Source organism: Marmota monax, unplaced genomic scaffold (genome assembly GCF_021218885.2).
Source record: "Marmota monax isolate L192 unplaced genomic scaffold, Marmota_monax_Labrador192_F-V1.1 WCK01_AAM20220418_F8-fsc00011, whole genome shotgun sequence".
Lineage (NCBI taxonomy): Eukaryota > Metazoa > Chordata > Mammalia > Rodentia > Sciuridae > Marmota > Marmota monax.
The window spans coordinates 10,190,553-10,208,817 of record NW_026693082.1 but is presented as its reverse complement, the minus strand read 5'-3'; the positions used below and the strand labels follow the sequence as shown (position 1 = coordinate 10,208,817).

The 18,265-nt window shown below is 34.3% G+C and overlaps 1 protein-coding gene across 8 annotated transcripts in view; it reads right to left on the bottom strand.

The window, feature by feature from the left end:
- The window catches only part of Nbea (neurobeachin), a 651,894-nt gene that overhangs the window by 111,509 nt on the left and 522,120 nt on the right, over positions 1-18,265 (bottom strand). For all 8 annotated transcript variants that reach the window (XM_058582531.1, XM_058582532.1, XM_058582533.1 and 5 more), the window contains 3 exons: positions 11,308-11,425; positions 10,868-10,970; positions 6,591-6,706 (listed from right to left, as the gene is read on the bottom strand). In XM_058582531.1, the coding sequence (XP_058438514.1) occupies positions 6,591-6,706; positions 10,868-10,970; positions 11,308-11,425 (337 nt within the window). The remainder of the gene's footprint in view (positions 1-6,590; positions 6,707-10,867; positions 10,971-11,307; positions 11,426-18,265) is intronic.

Genomic DNA, 18,265 nt, shown 5'->3' with positions numbered 1-18,265 from the left:
CAATGACACACCACACACAAAAAGCAAAAAAAGAAAAATCACCAAAATTTCAAATGGAATACTTAAGTCTAGGCTTATGAGCGCTGTAATTTGTTAAATTACACTTTATCATATTTCTAATTATCCACAGAAAATATTTATGAAATTTGTGAATGGAATAAAATAAAGGTTATGAACAATTACAGGCTTTTAGGTAAGAAAACCAGGAGGTTTTCTGAATATTTGATGAATTTCTTTGTCATAGAAAAAATATGTGTTTATTTATTTTCAACTATATCTTTATATGTAGAGATTTTTTTTGTGTATATACATACATCATACAAAGGTCTAAAGTCTACATCATGTATTAATACTAGACTATTGTACTGTAGGCCTTATAGTATCTTACTTTTTAAAGAATGTAGAAAGGATAAAAACAAAAACAGTCAAGTATGAAAGACATTAAGAAATAGAAAGTAAGAAATGTGTCATAAAATTTACTTTGTATTTCATGTTAAAATATTATTTTTGGAAAAAAGATAAATCTATGTGTAAGAAAGTAACCAAAATATTTGTAGAAAATGTAAAATTTATTAAGTCACAATGACCTATATTTTTAAAACATGAAGCCAGAAAAGATTGTTTCATCTTTTCAATCAGATTACAATTCTGTAACTCTTCTGTTTAACCTAGGAGGTTTCAAGAATCCTTCACCCTGCAACTCTAGTAAATTCACAAATAGATCACAAAATCATGCATACCCTTACAAAGCATAAATATAAATCAGTTCAATGCTATGAATATTTCCTGGGCATAACTATCCACCCCCGCCCCATAACAACCTAATACTCTCAATAAAAAGATGAGCTATAGGCATAAAATGCTAAGGATATACTAATACAAGTGTAATAATGTATGCCATGGAAAATTAATAAGCTTTTATTTAGGTAAACAAATATAGGTGTAATGCAGTGATTCCGAAAGTATGACCCCCTAGACCATTTGGACCACTGGCATCAGCATCAAGTTGGAACTTTTTAAAAACAAAAATTCTTCAATCTTATCCAAATCTATGGAGTCAGAACTTTTAGAATGGAGTGATGTGTATTTATTTTAGGCCTTATTCTGATGTGCTGAAGCTTGAGAACCACAAATAGGGTGGGTGCTGGGGTGCTGATGCTTGGTGGTGCTCAGCTAAGTCCCTCCCTGAGAGTCTGTCATGAGATCAAGGTCGTCTCTCCTTCCCATCTGCATCCAGTGACTGCAGAGTAGAGGTAATGAAGGCCTGACACCCTTGCTTCAAGGCCTGGGTTACCATCCCAGCCCCAAGCTTGCCAGGGGATCTACTGAGGCCTTTGCTGCAACTCCATTAAAACTCAAAGTTTCCAACCCACTTCTGCATTCTCCACTCTCTCACTCATCTTGATCTCAAGGGTACTCCTCAAAAAATTTACTTTTGTAAATCTCTGCTCAGAGTCTGTTTCTCTAAGTCCTCATTGAAAACACAACCATGTTTTACATTAAAGTCAACAATTCCAGGCCCCAGCTTGCATTAGACTATCACTAACTACAAAAGTCATGACAGTAAATAAACTTAAAAGGACTCTTTTGATGAAATGCAAAATAAAATGATAAATTTTTTTTAAGTCATTCACTGTTTAGATTTTAAAAGCATTTAACAAATTAGGACTGATGGCCAAAGATAAAATGACACTACAAATATCCTGAAGCTGCACCATGTTCTGGCATCAAACTACCTAAGTTTTAATCTAATTTTGTCACTTATTAGCTATGTGACTTGAGAAATTATTTAACTTTTCTTTACCATATTTCTTTATCTGTGAAATGGGGATAAGAACAGAACCTAACTCTTAGGGCTGTTGTGAGAATTAAATGAGTAAATACACATAAAACCCTAAGGATAATATTTGGCACATTATGAGTCCCTCAATAAACGTTAAACTACTATGTACTATTTTTTGAATATTGATATCAATAATTAAAGAAGTATTTTTAAAAGGAATATTGAAACAAAACAAATACTAAAAATACTATTATTTTTCTTTTTCTGAATCTTGATATGGATAATAATTTTAAAATGCTTTGAAAAGACTAGAATAAAATATAATAAGCCAATCACTTCTTATTTTTGGATTCTAACATTCTGTGTAGAAATAATAAATCTGAGTTTCAATCAACTAAATCAAATAAAAGTATTGCTGAATAATAACTGTGTTCCTAAAACTGCAATGAAACAATATGATTATGAATCTACTATTAACAAGAGTGATATGAGTACAGTTTAATATCTTTATATTACCTTATATTCTAGGATCCTTAGAGAACTCTGAAAGATGTTTTAATAAGAAGATATGAATGGATATACTCCATTTGTTACAATTCAGGAACATGGGCAATTCTAACTGCTGTCCTAAGAAGTTTTTAATCTTGGTACTAGCGAAGCTTCTCTATGAAACAAGCACCCAAATCTTCAATGCTGATGCTCAGAATAAATTGGCACTCCTACTTCAGGAGGAGGGTAAGGAAAGAATTAATAGAAATATATCTAGGGAGAGCACCTGAGGATATTTACATTCATAACTTCTTCCAATTGCCATCTACTTATAAAGGTTCATTTTACTTGGATAATCATCAGTGTCTGACAAAATCCTGGAAGAGATATTTTTCATCTTTTCTTTGAAGCTTTCCTTGAGTAGACTCTCTCATCCTAATTTCTTCTGTCTCTCAACTTTTATTACACTCAATGGCACTTAACTGCATACTTTCTCCTGGGTTCTAAATGTTTTTATATGCACATCTTGTTCTGATAAGTAGATCTTAAAGGGATAGAGCAATGAGGCTCAAACTTGTTGCATCAGAAACACCTAGAGGCTTGCTGAAAGGCAGGTTGCTGGGCTCCACAGCCAGAATTTCTGAGTAGGTAGGTTTGAGGACTCTGAGAATTTGCATCTCTAACACGTCCCCAGGTGGTATCCTATGCTGCACACAGGGAACTACGGTTTGAGAAGCATTGAACTAGGACAAATTATAGATATTTACACTTTTTGAATAACAACATCATACAGAGTGTCATCTACTTCTGTTCTGGCCATTCCTGCTGCCACTAATCTCACCCAAATCTTTACCACATGTTATTTTTCTTCTTGGAATCCCCTCTGCTTACTTTCTACTGAAGTCTCGCTCATGTTTCAATTTCCAATTTAAATGTCACCAATGAGAAGTTTTTCTTGATCTCTTAGTTTTAATGGTTTCAAGATCTGTGACCCCCAAATGGCTGGATGTATGGAACTGCTGGTATACAGGTCTGTTTTCCTGACTATACTATGATCTCTTCAAAGACAGAAAACATACTTTACTTGCTTCTGTAATTGCAGTGCAAAAGAGGGTGTGTGACACAGTGAATTGCAGTAATTATTTACCAAAAGAAAGACTGGGATCCCAATCAGAATAATATGTACTCCATGTTTGTATAAATATGTTAAATATACTCCACTGTCATTGTATATCTAAAAAGAACAACACAAAAGAATGAAAAAAACTGACATCAATCTATATTTCTGTAATACTCTCCTCATAGCACTAAGTTTATGCTATTTCAATTCTGATTCACATCACACCTGATTATTATTTTGATTTTCCTCAAACTCCATACTGTATTCCTTATATTTCTTCTGAAATTTTGTTCTTCTGAAAGTTTGTTCTGATCACTGGGTGCAGAGAAAGTTTAACTCTGGAATTATCAAACATTTCTTATTTATAGTCTGGCTCTTACCTATAGCTCCAATACTAGCTGTTCTTCGTTCCAGCCTAGATACAATACTTGTGTTCCTGAATACACCATATGTATCCAACTGGCAGAAACTGGTGAAACTCTAAACTGGTGAAACTTTAAACTTTATTTCTCCACAAATTTTCTCTCCCTCCCTCCCTCCCTCCCTCCCTCTTTCTCCTTCCCTACCTTTTCCTCTTTCTTTCTTTAATTCTTTTTGTGTGGTACTGAGAATTACATAGGTGGATCTTGGGGTGCTCTAGCACTGAGTTACATTCACAACCTTTTTATTTTTTAGCATGAATCTTGTTAAGTTGCAGAGGTTGGCCTGGAACTTTCAATCCTTTAGCCTCAGCCTCCTGAGCAGTGTGCCACCATGTCTGGTATCCAAACACATTAAACATATTTAAAAAATCTTCCCCTCTGCTTATCTCTTGCAGCATTCACTATTTACAAAAATTATTCAAAACTTAACATCAGCTGCTTTAAACGTTCTTGTTTATGTAGGTTTCATTTATCTATCTAGATTGTAGGTGCTCCGAATTCCTTGTATCTATATTAATTTCATTTTTTTCTCATTGTTTTAATGTATAGTTGTAATAATTATTTAAAATCTCACAATAAATTTTTTTAAAAAGTCAATATCTATACAATTTTTATGTCACCAAATACAAAACAAGAAAGAAAGATACTTTTAAACTCCCCTGATGGAACTCTGCCAGCTCTGGCTTAGAAATCCAAAGGTTGTTCAAACCAGAAAAAGAAATATTGATCTCTGTATTGTTCAGGGGCAACTTTTGGAAGGGAACGGCAATATTATCAGCTCTATTCAGATTCAGACACAATGGTCTTTCCAAAGTTAGAGAAAGAGACTCCCAGAAAGCAAAAGTCATGAAGTGGGTGGTGGTTTTGGTGGAACTGTACCATATTGTTAGAAATCTACCCTACATAAGCAAATGCAGCAGAAAAGATGAAGAGTAGGAGAGGCCTTTAGAATGATGATCTAGGCAATGTTTCATCCAGAGGGTGGAGTGTGTTCCATCTGAGAACAGTAAAACCGTTTAATATGAATGTCTGCTAGACTAGAAACTGAATCGGAAGTGAGGTATATCACTTGTTTTACACCCAACAGCTCCAAATAACTAGCACAGCCAAGGAAAAAAACAGAAGACCATCTAATGATAGGCTCTGAGATAAATCTCTGAAGAACAGATAATAGAAAGACTTAACAGGGAATAGGAAAAAAAAAAAAAGAACATAACTCAGTCAAATGTAAAGAAAATAATAGCCTGAAAAATCAAGTAAGGAAACACATAGCTGAAAATAATACACTAAATGAAAAAGAAGAAACTTTTAATAGTTTGAGATCCTTAATATGAGAGAAGACATGGATTTCAAAAGATAAGCAGCAAATAACAATCTGAATTTTGGCTGATAAATTATATTTTTAAAAAAGGAATAAATGAAGATAAAAATTGATTTAAATTTTCTGTCTTAATGGGAGCATTTTAAAATGTTGATATGCTTTTCAGTACAAAAACAGGAGAAACATAGGTTATTAAAAAAATAAATATAGCTCTAGGAGAATGAATAAAAAGTTGACTACATTTTAAATCATTAGAGAGGTAGGTCAAAAATTATTCATGTGGACAAAAAGAACAATACAACATGAAAAGCAAGAAAACATAACATTCTTTATATTTCAAGTACACACGTTAATTCTATCTATATATTTAAGTAAAATGCCAGTTAAATAGTATAATACATTTCTTTTAATTTTGAGGGAGTAAATAGTTGTTTAAGATACATATGTGTATACTATATATTTGAATATATGAATATATAAATATATACGTAATTAAAATGCGAAGAGATTTCAGCATTCAAATAACTTTAACAATAACAATCATGTTCACCTGCTTATTTAATACATATCTATGTTATCCATGTTTAAAGTATGCCTATAGTATCCACAGTCATACCTGTATATGATAGATTATTAAAAAATACTATTACATAATTATATTTTAAAGCAATGATTAAGAGCAGTACATTGCCCTAAGTTCATGGTTGTGGGCATTCATTCATAACAAAATAATAATAGTGGCTTAAATTCATTTAAGTGCGGAAAGTTTCTGTAGAGCCTAATTTATAGAAGGAAACCCTTTGTAGTTCAACATGAATGAGGTCTTTTGGAGCTTAACTTAAGAAACAAGAAAGAGGTACTTAAATCTCATAGACATATATTTAACCAGTGACAACTAGTGATTTAGCAGGAAAACAAAGCCACTACCTCCTTTTAATTTACAAGCATATTCACTGTTGAGGTGGCTGGCAGTTACTCATCATTTAGAAAATGTAATCTGATTTTTTATTTTTACTTGAAGATTTTAAGGAAAAAGATGCTGTAACCCAATCATGCCACAATCCAGGTGACATCTGTACTAGGCAGAATCCTGTTGTTATTCTCCTGTCTAGCTGCAATTGCTGAGAATGACAAAGTAGTGAAATTACATTTTCCCATTATTATTTCCAGACACTCTCTGGCAATGGTTTGTTGACTCTAATAAACCTTCAGACAAAGCTGTCAGCAAAGGAAATGGCAGAAGGAGAGCAAGGAAAAGCCTCTTCAACAACAAATGCATCTAAAACCTTGGTATTAGCTTGTACAGCTTCTGATAAAATTTAATGTGAGTGCTTCAATATTTATTTTAATGCTGCTCTGGAATTCCAAAGAAAAAAATATATCACATCAAGTCATATTAACAATGATTTTGATGAACATAAACATATTTCGAGTTTAAAAAATGAGATGTCTTACCTGCTATGGTATTAAGAAACATCAAATATTCAAAGTTTGAAATTTCCCTTCTTTGCCAGCGCTGAGTCATGTTGGAAGATTTATAAAGCTGCCGAGGAGTGGCCAATGATATCCTCCTGTTAAGCACACCATAACAAACACAGTCTCTCTTAGCTCATGGCTTTTAAAAATCCAGTATTAACTAAAGTATTGGTTTGGAGTTACTCAATTTAAAATACTTTATAGTTTGTTTTTCTTAGACAAATATTAAAAGATATCTTAATTTTGGAAATAAGCAATATTTGAGAATTCTAATACAGAGAAAATACTGAGGATAAGCCTATTTGAAAGCAATTCTATTTGTGAAAATATAACAGTAAGTGGGTATTTACAAGTAAATAAGAAGAAAAAAGATAAAACCATACTCAAAATAAATCAAGGTAGTTTTTATACAATATAATAAATCTACCCCATGTTAACAAGCTAGATAGGTAATTTAGTCAAGTGTCTGCTTGCAAGCATTTGACTTAAATCTTACATAACAATGGTGGCTGTCACTAATGTGTATGCCTGCTTCCATACAATGTGTGTAAGGCCTCTACACACAATGTATATCCCTCTAATGAGGTCAAAAACAAACAACTGAGAACTGAGAATAAATGAGTAGTTCCAGAAGAAGGGACATAAGAACAGAATTAGGAAATAAATAAGAAAAAGTTTTATAGATTATAATACTTTCCAGGTTCAAAGTGGTTATCTAAATATAATAGAAATTGGTATATTTAGAAAATTATGATAAAACTTACTGAGTTTTTAAAATGATCAATGAAGTTTCCCAAACTTTTAACATTCATTGGTGTCTCAGTGATTTTTCATGGTACCCTATGGCCAAGTTTATTTAATAAACAGTTCTGCTTATTAAATAGTTAGGTCTATAGTTAGATCTAAACAACTCAGAAAATACTGAATGTCTGTTATGATTTGGAAGTTGTCTCCCAAATGTTCACGTGCTAGAAGGTTGGTGCCCTGTGGTGGTATTGAGCCTGCACGAAACTTAAGAATTGGGATTTTTATGGAAGGTATTAAGTCACCGGGTACTGTCCTTGGAAGGAATTCATGATGATTCCTGGACTCAGTGAGTTCTCAAGACATCAGGCTGCTATAATGTGAAGCCATTCTGGGTCTTTGATCCTTTCTGCATGTAAATGTCCCCTTCTGCTTCTCCATCATGTTGTGACATAGCAAAGGGGCCCTAGCCAGAGGCTGAACAGACAAGGCCTCCTGTTCTTGGAATTTCAGCTTCCAAAAACAGTGCATTAATAATTATAACAATTAATATAAAAAGAATGTGATTGTTTTAAGAATAATGACAATAATACTTAAAAACTAAAACACAAACTATAGTCCCTGGCACATGGGAAGTACTCAGTAAACAAAAGCTATGAACATATTAATTAAAGGGTATTCATTAGGTTATTCTAGCTTAATGGAAATATTACCTTTGTTCTAAACCTTTGATCATTAATCAACCATCTAATTTATAGTGTGATCTCTGTGGTGGGTATGCCCAAGAATTGGCCTAAAGAATTTTGAAGTCAATTGTTTTGTTAATATACCTGCCTTTGAATCTGAGTGTTTTGTTATTTTTGTTTAAAATTAGTATCTTGAGGCTTTAACTTAAAAGATCCCTAGAGTTGGGTTAACTCTGCTTAACTGACAAAACCCAATGTCAAAAAGCAAAGCAAGGAATGGATCTCTAGACGTTTTTGTGACTCTACCAAGATATGGAGAGGTTCTACCTGTACGAGTCAGATATCATTCCTTCCATTGACAACTCTTTAAATATAACTAGACCTTACCCCCCCACACACACACATATATACACACTCATGGATGTGCATATCTACCTGTTTGAATTGTGTATGTATGTGCATGTATGTATATGTGTATAATGCACGTTTTTTTTATGGTTTACAAAGTGCCTTTTTTATTCTCTCAAAAAATTCTCGAATGATTCTGTAAAGATATTGTCTCCATTTTATGGTGGGTGAGAGAGTCATTCCTCTTGCCTGGAATTATCCAATCAATATTTACTGAGTTCCTACTAAATACTCAACTCTTATTGCTACCCAGCTTGTAAGTAGCAGTTTTAAGCCTAAGTTCAGTGTCCCCCTAACCTCTTCTGTTCTTTCTAAGACTACATGTCTCAGGAAGTTAAAAAAAATAAGCCTGTAAGAATAGTATTAGGAAACTAAGAATTAGTTGAACCTTTAGGGAAAAGTCAAGCCATGGACAACAAAAGGACTGAATGCCTTCATGAATTAACAGAGAAAGAAGTAATGCTTATCATTTTCTTTGCTTTCAGAACAATAGTCTTCCAAAAGTCAAAGTGAGATCAAATGTAGTTAAAAGAGAAAGGATACTCATAATAGGTAAAGAAAATAGTAAGAACACTACTGGTAGTTTTAAATAAATCGAGATTCAGGTTTAGACTAGTCCAAGAGCACTGAAGGAGATCACACATGCCTTCTAGAAACCCTTTAGTAAACTTTCAGCAGTCATGGTCATTGAGAAAGCTGCCAAGATGTAGGAAAAAAGTTAGATGTATTTGTGAGTTCTTAATGTTCATTTCTGGAAAAATTCTTGAATTGATGAGTAAACAAATAGACTGCACTTGGGAAAGGAGGTAGCGATTACTGTGAGTCAGCTTTGATTCAGTAAGAACAAGTCTTGCAAAACTAACCTCATTTTCTTTGATAGATTAAATGCATTTTTTCTTTGACCTGTATTTTATATAAGTGCTTCATTATCTACTAATGTCTTAGTTGAATCTTGTCATTCTACTAGGAAATATCCTGAGCATGTGCATACATGTCAGTGAATTGCTCTTGTACAGTATGTGAAAAGAAAATAGATAAGATGTAATACAAGGGAACTCCAGCTGAATAGCACTTAAAAAGCACTTTTGCAATTAGGCACTGTGCTAGGTGCTATAGATTAAAAGATAAATAAAACACAGTCCCTGTCTTTAAAATGTCTGTAACCTATTTAAGGAAAGATAGACAAAGATTACTTTTCTTTCCATTCAGGTAGTACACTGCAGGAGTCTTCAGGAATAAAACAGTATGTGGTAGAAACTGTTGCATATCTACTCAAAGCCTATCTCCCTTCTTCTACATTAATGCAGTTCTTCTTTTGTTCAGGTAGGAGGCAACAAGGAGTCAGAGGTATATTTGTCATAAATTCTAGGGGGTTGTTGAGCTAAGCCATCAAACTCTCCCTACTACTTTAGGAGTGGGAAGGTTGTCCCATTCTGACCAAACAGGCTTGACATTCTGATCAAACAGACTTAAGATATAAACATTACTGAAGGTCCATGAGAAATGTATTCCTTCCTAAAACACAGAAGTTTAAAGAGAAATCCTTTGTATCTTTTTTTCCTACTTAATGTAGTTGTGTCCTCGAGGATGTGATATACGGAGCAGTAGTGTTAATTTTGTGAACATGAGGCCAACTTAAGAGTCCTGACATCACTGAATCTCTATCTCAATACTGATAATGATTTACTGTAGGTCTTTTATATTAAGTGTGTGTGTGTGCACGCGTGTGTGCGCGCACACACACACACAGATACAGAGAGAGAGAGAGAGAGAGAGAGAGAGAGAGAGAGAGAGAGAGAACCCCTACTTTTAGTTGGGTATTCGATTACTTAGCATCAAAACCAGACTAATTGCTATTAGCAATAAGCATAATGATTGTGTTTTCTGCTCGAAGTAGTATCTTTTAATAAAATAAGGTTTCAAAATGATTCTTCTAAAATATCAAGATGAAAGATTTACATAATAGTTAAAACTGTCATGATTAATGACTATTACTCAAGGTAAACTCCATGAATTTTATTATATTAATGAAGAAGCACATATACATAGCATTTAAAAAAGCATAATTCATATATTATTATATAGCAATTAGTCATAAACATCTTGAATCTTTTGGTATGTTTCCTACAAGATAATAAGAAACATGTCTTCTTTGTATACATGTAATTTTACCTATGATATACAATCAACTTTTTTACTTATTCATCTAGATATGTGTTAAATAAAACTCTGCTTTAACTACATTGTTATTTGCAAAATAGCTGTTTTCATAACTTCTTTCCATACAAATAACTCACAGAGAATGAAAATTCCTTGGTCCTTGAAATAATTATAATGGTACAACTGCACTGACATTTCTGTCAGACCAAGATTGAAACATATGAAGAAATTTAAGATAATGTGTGATATAATAATTACCTGGCTTGTGGAAGACCATAGCTGGTTCCTACTCCAACCCGAGGCAAGCTATAAACAACTTTTTTTACTGTTGCTTGATCAGGAAAATTAAACATTACCGAGGCTGTGGCAAGAAGAAAAGAACATGATTTAGAAAATCATAGTAGAACTAAGCATCAACTTAAGAAATCATTTTCAAGTGTCTATCATGGTTTATTTGCAAAGGTAATTAATTTTCATGACAAAATAGCCTTCTCTATAGCTATGTCTATGTGAAACCAGGATTAACATTTTCAAACAAATTAATTTTTTCTTATTTTTAAAAATGAATTTTTTGTTTTAGCAAGAACCTACCCAAAGGAGAAATAAAGTGACAAAAATCAAGACAGCCTTACACCATATAAATGAATAACATCCAAATGTGAGCACATTTTTCTTACAAAGTATTTAAGAACACTTACTTCGGTTTGCCATAAATACTTCCAGAGCAGTGTTTTGTAGAAGATAACGTCTAGAAAATACGGCTCGTATCTCACTGAACATCCATTTTCCATGAAGTCCTTCCGTGTATGCAAGAACCTGAAATAAACAGTTTAAAGGTAAGTGGAAATCATTAAGTATTATTTAAGACTCTGACAGTATCTTAGTTGGTGTTCTACTAGAGTCAGTAAATTGGGGATTATCTTTCTGGATTCATGATAGTCAATTCACTTGATACTGTATATTTTGCAAAGTTTTTGCCTTTCTAAATTGTCTTGGTTGGCTTATGAGAACATGAAGGAGTGGAAAAATTACATTTTCAAGGTGACCTTGTGACTTAAAACAAAATATATTGTTTTGAGTTTTGCATATCATTAACTGGATCTGGTGACCACCTATAACATATCCTGTTGGTTCTTTCTAATGTCCCTTCTCCCCTTTCCTCCTAATTTAATGGAAGCCCAGTTATTGTGAAAGAGTTTGTTTAATCACCCCAGGAAATGGATCATGATTAGTTTCAGATAGGACTCAACAAACTCTTTCTGTAAAAGGTTGGATGGTAAATATTTTAATACTTTGCAGGCCATGTGATCCATTACAACTATGTAACTGCCATTGTAGTGTGAAAGCAGCCACAGACAATATATAAATAAATGGGTATGAATAAGTTCCAATAAAGCTGGATTTAGAATATTCAGGGACCAGAATTTCACTTAACCCATGGTCTAAGCCAATCATAATATTGTTATTTTCTGTTTTCCCAAATTTCCAGACCCACCATTGGCTAATGAGAACAAGGCCAGAGGCAACCGAGGATGTTTTAGAAAAGGAAAATGAATTACATGTAGGTGGCACACCCTTTCCACCATCTGGCTTGAATGAAAATGTGATGGCTAAAACTGTAGCAGCAATTGTGTAATCATGAGAGAGGAAAGCCAAGGTACTCGCAGCAAGGTTGGTCCTAACAATGAACTACTGGTACAATCTGAGATACCATCCATGTCAGGACTTCTTGTTACACGATATCAATTCATATTAGATTAAGCCATAATTATCATGTTTGCAACAAACACATTCCTTCTTGATACACCAGTGTATTTTAACAATACATAAATTCCTTTTCTACTTGCTTTGGTGTACTTACGTTTGCTTTGGTGGAAACAGAAACTGATTTTTGAGTTTTATATACATTAGATTTCTTTTTTTATTTTTTTATTATTAGTTGTTCAAAACATTACAAAGCTCTTGACATATCATATTTAATACATTTGATTCAAGCAGATTATGAACTCCCATTTTTACCCTGTATACATATTGCAGATTCACATCGGTTACACATCCACTTTTTTACATACTGTCATACTAGTGTCTGTTGTATTCTGCTGCCCTTCCTATCCTCTACTATCCCCCCTCCCCTCCCCTCCCATCTTCTCTCTCTACCCCATCTACTGTACTTCATTTCTCTCTCTTGTTTTTTTCCCCCTTTCCCCTCACTTCCTCTTATATGTAATTTTGTATAACAATGAGGGTCTCCTTCCTTTACCATGCAATTTCCCTTCTCTCTCTCTTTCCCTCCCCCCTCTTAAACTTTGAAAAGAAGTTATAATTTCCTTTGTGCATATTCTTTCTTTAGAAAATAAACATAAAATACATATGTATATAATCTTTTGGTCCTTTTGTTTTGAAAAATCACATTTTCTAACCCTTAATTCAGTTTTGTATTTCTCTAGAAACTGGAAGGTTTTTGGAAGTAGCCAGACAACTACTTAAATCCTGAGCCATTTTGGAGTCAGACTTCTATTAAATGTCAGCTCTGCTATTTGTTAAGTATAGGACCTTGGGAAAATTACCTAACTCCATTAGATTTTTGTCCTTTGAAAAACAGTGACAATAATACCTATTATTGGTTAGTTTAAGCAAAGCTGATGAAAGTAAAGTATATGGCCCTCATTATTATGTTCATAAGTTAAATATGTTCTTGTTGTTGAACAGCATATAACAAGTGTTTTTCCATTTCTAAATGCAAAACTTCTTTTTGTATATTTCACAAAAGGGTTATAGTGGCTTTCCATAATTTATATTTGTAAATTCTTAGTCAGCTATACTGGTTTCCAGATTTGAATTTCATGGAACAATGTGTGTGAGAGTGTGTGTGTGTGTGTGTGTATGTGTATTTTTTTTAAGAAAAGGGAAGGAATACTAATACATGGTTGCTAACTTCTTTTGTGTGTGTTAAATAAGAAACATTGTAAGACAAAGTTGAAAATGTGTTCAAGTATGACCATTATTTCACTAAAAATATTTAAATTTGAAAACTCAAATAGTAAAATGAGTAAAACACAAATCTTCCCATGAAACCCATGTTGGAACCCTCATACCAATACTGGTATGCCAGGAAAACACACACACACACACACAGACACACACACGCGCACACATGCATACACACACATACATACACACAGATACATCTCATATATGTACCCCTTATCATATCTGTACCCATTTTTGTCTTTGGGAAAAATGATATAACTCAAAAAACCTAAGTTAGTTTGACTCCTGAAGTACTACTTGTAAAAAAAAAACCTGCCAATTTTGAATTTATGGCCTTTCAGGTCTGTCTTCTCCCTTAATTACTTGCTCTGTGACAATGAATCTGCACCCTTTAAAGATTTTTCCTCTGCTAGATGACATGATGTTAAACTCTGTCAGGAAAGGGCACTGAAGAGACGATGCAGAGGAGTCTTTTCTTCCCATTCTCGTGGGCTCACTCAGCAGGTTCCTGGGCCGCAGCACCCAGCTTCTGGGGTGCATGATAGCTCACAGCACCCATTGTCCAGAAGTTTTCTCAGTACTCTCCTTAGCTAGCAGTTTCACTAGCTCCCTGGAGGGTGGATTTTTGGAAAGTTCTGGAGGACAGAGGTCCAGCAGGCTGCTCTAGCTGGGTCCCAGAGTGAGCTACAGCCAGGCCCTTCCCCAATAACGCTGAGGGACCTTATCCTTGGATTCTATGATAGCCCTAAGACTACTGGCTACTCCTTTTATGTTGTATTCCTACACAGAGTGCTTGATTTCTTACCAGCCATTCCCTTGTAGCACCAATTTCCTTACATAATTTATATTATAATTATTTATATCACACTTGTTCTGTCTACAATGGTATGTGGCTTCTCTTCCCTGACTGGATCAAGACTGATCTCAAAGCTTAGTGGGATGATAACGTAGTGAGACCTTAGACACACCACTTGGGAAGTGTGTGGGGGATAAAGCCAAAGGTTGTGAGACTGAAGGCAGAGTGACCAGATGGGATACTACTCAGCCAAGTGATGAGGACTTTAATCAATTTGTATACATTTCAGAAATGTAAAGGAATATCATTTATAGTCAATTAAATGCTGAGTTTATGGCATGTTTCTATAAAAGTCTGGGCTTCAAGCCCAGGTCTGAAATATGAACTGATACCATAAAATTGTCTCTGTTTTATTTATACCTTTACTGGTTACATAATGTTCTGTGAGTTTTAGGACCTTCTATAGTAACTCTTTATGTTTGTTTTTCATTACAGTCCAAGATATTCTCTTAAGTCATTTAAGTACTTTCATCTATACTTGAGGTTTGTGGTTTTGTTTTCTTTGTTAAGTCAACCTTCCCAGATCATCTGGTTTGCCTGCCTGCTTCTCCAAATCATTGAATACACAATGAAATCTATTGAACAAATATTAACTACCCCATTCAGTTTTACTTTCTGAAAGTTGAATGAGCATAAATTTTATTATGTCATTCAAGTTATAAACAAGAATATTAAAGCATCTTTAGTTTCCAAAGCTTATGGACTTGAGCTATTTTCAGCTGATGACCTGGTATCCAGAAGAAGTGAAGGAAGAAAGAGCTCATGTGAGCCTATGCCCTGAGGTCTGCCCTACTCACTTAGGAGCTGAAGCCCACAGGAAACAACACAAAACAAATATAATAGAAGTGCTGTAAACCTTCTATCCAAATGTGAGCTTAACACATATTATCTGATGATCATGTCGAGGAAAAATAGGGCTGCTGTGCACTCATGTGTATCAGACATGTATAATGTTGTCAGAAACATGTATATGACTGTCACATCAGGTTCATCTTTTTTTTCTTCTAAGGCAGCTAATATTGTGCAAACTAAAAAGTCCTTGTTTAGTGATGACTTCACTGATCTCAAATCATCCAATACATATATCAGAACAAGTCGTAGAAATACTTTTTTTAAATGTGCAAAATCTAAATTTTGTGCCAAGTTATTTCCTGTTAAAAATGGAGGAAATGGCTGCAGAAAGTCAGACATGCTCTTCTTGGTGCTTTATGAAATTGTCACTAATCGACACTTGCAGCTTCAACCACTGAATTACAGGACTTGTAATGCAATGAAAAGTTATAAGTCTCCATTACCTTATGACTCCATATAAACCAATAACTCAGGATTAGAGCAAATATACTCAAGATGAAATAGTTCAAAAGATATTTCAGGTTTACATTCACATGTGATTAACCATGCTCTTTTCATAACTTCCAGCTGAATGGAGAGGATTTTAAGTTCTGAAGAAAAGTCACACCACAAGATGGAAGAAGCCTGGATTCTACAACGACCACTGGAGACAATCTCTGGCTGATGGCTACTGTGTGGAACGTGGGGCAAGGTGTAGGGAGCAGCTGTGGAACTCCCTTGACCCCACTCCTTGTGGCTCGGTAACACTGTTTTACTACCAAAGGCATGAAAAAATATTAGAATGGGTTCTTTCTCATCTCTTTTTTCACATTACCATTCTCTCACTAAAAATATAAACAGGTAGCTCTCTCCTGGTGTACAGGCTGGGGTATAAGATCTAGTGAGGGGATGGGAGCCTCAAGCAACGGCACATTCAAAATGCCGATGGAGGTGTTAGGAAGTGTATGCTCCCATGACTGGCTTAAAAATAATTCTGTTACAAGTTGGATGGTTTTCCAATTCTTTACTTTCAAGGAGGAAGAATTAGATCTAGTTGGGCTGTTACTGAAAGACAATTAAAAATAATGACGATAGACTTCTAGGTGATTTTTAGCATTCAACTTGGAAAAGGGACAAAACACTAAATAACATTGCTTTAATAAACTTCAGCATCCTTCTATTTATGTATGTGAACAAGATTTTCAACATATCTATAAAAAAGAAAGGAATAACTCTAATATTGATTTCTGTATTTTTCTGGCAATAAGTAATATTAATTTGTTAGCTATGCACCTCAAGATGAATTTTGAATGCCAGTTTGCTTTTTAAAATCGATAATTGACTTTAAAAGTGCAAAATATATTTATGTTGTTGAACAACTATAAGCTAAATAATTGTAATAACAACTTATTCCAAATAAGCACTTAAAGTTTATAGTCTCAGAGATGAGTCAGTTGTGAACAGGAGAGACTGAGTCCCTGACTTTCAGGTGTTTGCAATCAGGAACAGAATCACAAATAACAGGGAAGTGGAATAACAGTACCCCAAGCAGAAGGAAGAAGATGTATGGAAATAAGGCACCATGGGCAATGGGTCCAAGCTTTCTGAATATAGCTTGTGAGGAGGAGAGTATCAAAAGTAAAATTAGAATAATAAATTATGAGTGGGAAGCCAAGGCGTAAGGCTAGATCTTGCAACTCATGTTGGAGTTTGGACTCGGTCTGAGAACAATGGAAAGCCACCATAAGATTGTAAAGAGGCAAGATGATTAAATTTATACTTTAGAAGTCATCATTATGGCTATGATGTAGAGATTATTTTGACTAGAGAAAAGCCACACTGTTCCAAAAATCTTTGTAAATGATATTCTATAATTATGAGTAGAAAATCATGGACTCATTAGCAAAAAAAGAGTATTATTTATACTTCTTCAACAGTGTCTCTCACACTGTGGTAAGTACTTTTAAATTCATCTATTTGATTACATATATCCCATAAGAAATGCTAGACTTCAAAAGGGTGGAGACTAGATTTGTACTCTATTTAAATTTCCTTACAAAACTTGCACATAGATGCAACTCAGTCAAGTTTTGTTGAGTAGAACATTTAACAGTTGAATTTACAAATGAACTGAGTTGCAGCTGGAGTCTTCAGAGCCTACTTTATCTTCAAATGTGTACTCTCCAAATTATGGTAAAACTCTTGAGATGAAAAAATGGTATTGGCAAGGTTGCTTCATTTTGTCCTATTCATGAATGTCCCCGTGGGTAAATACTAAATCTTTGGCTGTGTTTCATCATTTTCTCAAATTTGGCATATGCTAATAATCTTATATTTCCCCTCTGATGCTATTTTTAAAAAGGATGAGGGTGAGAGACCAGAATTCTACATTATATGAAAAAATACTCAACATCTCTAGCAATTAAAGAAATGCAAATTAAAACTACACTAAAATTTCCTCTCATTCTAGTCAGAACAGCAATTATCAAGAATACAAGTAACAATACATGTTGAGGAGGATGTGAGGAAAAATGTACACTCAAATGTTGCTGGTGGAACTGCAAATTGGTGCAAACCACTCTGGAAAGCAGTATGGAGATTCCTGAGAAAACTTGGAATGGAACCACCATTTGACCCAGTTATATCCACTCCTCAGTATATATTCAAAGGACTTAAAATTAGAATATCACAGTGACACAGACATATCCATGTTTATAGCAGGTCAATTCACAATAGCTAAGCTTTGAAACCAAACTAGGTGCCCTTCAACAGATGAATAGGTAAAGAAAATGTGATATATATACACAATGGAGTACTACTTGGCCATAAAGAAGAATGAAATTGGGCTAGGGATGTGGCTGAAGTGGTAGTGCGCTTGCCTGGCATGCGCACGGTGCTGGGTTCGATCCTCAGCACCACATATAAATAAAGATGTTGTGTCCGCCAAAAACTAAAAAATAAACATTAAAAAATAGTCT